The 2140-nt window shown below is 42.7% G+C and overlaps 1 protein-coding gene across 50 annotated transcripts in view; it reads right to left on the bottom strand.

Annotated features, from left to right (window-relative positions):
- The window catches only part of camk2g2 (calcium/calmodulin-dependent protein kinase (CaM kinase) II gamma 2), a 60277-nt gene that overhangs the window by 11433 nt on the left and 46704 nt on the right, over window positions 1-2140 (bottom strand). For 24 of the 50 annotated variants that reach the window (XM_032541289.1, XM_032541288.1, XM_032541299.1 and 21 more), the window contains one exon: window positions 561-605. The exons of the other annotated variants lie outside the window; for them this stretch is intronic. In XM_032541289.1, the coding sequence (XP_032397180.1) occupies window positions 561-605 (45 nt within the window). The remainder of the gene's footprint in view (window positions 1-560; window positions 606-2140) is intronic. 50 annotated transcript variants of the gene reach the window in all.

The raw sequence follows: 2140 nt of genomic DNA, 5'->3' as shown, positions 1-2140 counted from the left end.
AGTGTTTTCTGTTGGAGATGGTAAGTGTCTATGGGGTGGACTTTGGGATTTTCACTTTGTAAACCTATAACCTGCACAAAAACACAATAAAGAAAAGGGAAAAAGCCAAAAAGCATAATATGAGCACTTTAATAAACTAAAGGTAAAAACAAACATCTATTCTAATCTTTAAAATTAACTTTTTGTTATCTCAGTTCATTTGAGACCTGGACAAGCAGTATGGTGTTTTTTAAGTTTGATAATTGATTACAGTAAAACACTGACACTCTACATTTATTACAGTGGATCCATAATAGTGCACCTTCACACTGATTAAAATGTCAGCTAGTCTCACTAAAAGCAGGAGCTGCACTAATTCGACTCTCCTGTGAACTCCCTTCTGGTAAACAGGAGTAGACATAATGAAACATGCTGACAGAAGCCAGCTCACATTAGGTGCACAGAGAAGCATGGAGAGTTATTACAGTTGTATTGACAACAATGGTTGGAGTATATTTAGAGAAAATCCTCCATGAGTTACCTGCGGGTGTTAGGGGCTGGTGGTGGGAGGAGGGCCTTACCTTGGTGCCATTAGCTGGGTTGTGTACAACAGTTGTCTGGGCTTCCTGGGGGGAGGTAGGAGACACTTTACCATGCAGGGAGAAAATGGGTAGGTGGGGGTGTGGGTGCACCAGGGAAGATGCCAGGGAATACCAACGAATTCAGTGACGACAAACATACAAAACAGACACATGTGCACACACCAAAACCAGAACAGTAGCTACAGTACAGAGGCTGTAGAGCATTTATGGTGATTAAATAGATGACTGTAGATGTCAAGGCGCTCAGTGTCAGTCTGTCCCCAGCAATGTGTTCACAGGATAATTTTAGAGTCTCCAAATGCATGAAAACAGCAGTGAACAGCTAAACACACCACCAGCCAGCCAGGGTCATGACTGAGAAGGAGAGTTTCTGTGATAGACTGTATGTGCATGTAAGTAAGTGCAGATCTCATGCCCCATTCATGTCACCTGGAAGTTATTCAACAGCAATCCAATTGGAAGTTACAACGAATGTCACTATCCCAGTTCATAATCTGTTCTCACTTTAGCAGAATAGTTTGAAAAACAGTCAACCAGCTCCTTAAAAATCATTCCAGATGGTTTTCTTTTCGTGTCTCTGCAAGGAGGGACGTGTTGGTTAAACACCTCACTGTTATCAAAGAACTGGGTTACGTTTTAGGGGCAGGCAGAGGTCTAAGGCTTTGCCCTTCTGTTTTCTGAGGTTGCTGGCCTCTCTCCTTTTTGCTAAAGCTGGACCAAACAGACCTTTGGTGCGGGTCGTATGTTGTGTTCATGACCTCTGCTTTCTGTGTGTCACTTAGGCCCGAGAGTTTCAGCCATAAGGCCCTCTCACCTGCCACTGCAAACCTCATTACATGGACGCAGCCTTGCACTGTACCAAGTGAGGAGCGCTGTACAAGGTTGTTCACCACACAGAGGGTAAAAGAGTTACACAGCTAAGCAACCAATAAACAAATACCGACTAGCCGACAGAACTGCAGTTCGCCTGACACGTCCAATGCTTTCAAACTGTGTAACCACAAGGTAAAGACTTCTTGTGAAGCAAATCCAGACTGGGTCAGGAACTGCGTTCAACAACATAGTCCTTAACGGTCCGTCTGTGAACTGTTTAGCTGATTACCAGCCAAGCTAGCATAGACACACTGAGGGAGCTTAGTAGTTTCTTTCATGGAAGAAAGCGAGAATGAAACAATTTGTAAGGAGCTAGTCGACTGTGATTATATGAGGGTGCATGGCCCTAGCACAGTTTGACCTGTCTGTCACGGACAGAGGTGGTGTCAAGGGAGCTTAGTCACGCTAAGGAGATTCCTATAGTGTTTTTATTATACTTCATTTATTGCGTAAATTAAACTTCTGAATAATGACTGTGAGACTCTTTCCCCAACACAACCTTCCAAAATCGAAGGCTGCATTAAGCATGGTGACTGCATGTTTGTTTGTTTAACCACTCCTCTTCCTCAACCTTGATCCAGCCACAGACATATTCATGCTCAGATCTCCAAGTACTGCATTCTTTGGAAAACAAGCTTAGTGGAACTACATCATATATATATATATATATATATATATATATATAT

Source organism: Etheostoma spectabile, chromosome 17 (genome assembly GCF_008692095.1).
Source record: "Etheostoma spectabile isolate EspeVRDwgs_2016 chromosome 17, UIUC_Espe_1.0, whole genome shotgun sequence".
NCBI classification, from domain to species: domain Eukaryota; kingdom Metazoa; phylum Chordata; class Actinopteri; order Perciformes; family Percidae; genus Etheostoma; species Etheostoma spectabile.
The sequence above is the reverse complement of the archived record's forward strand: the minus strand, read 5'-3'. Positions and strand labels throughout refer to the sequence as shown.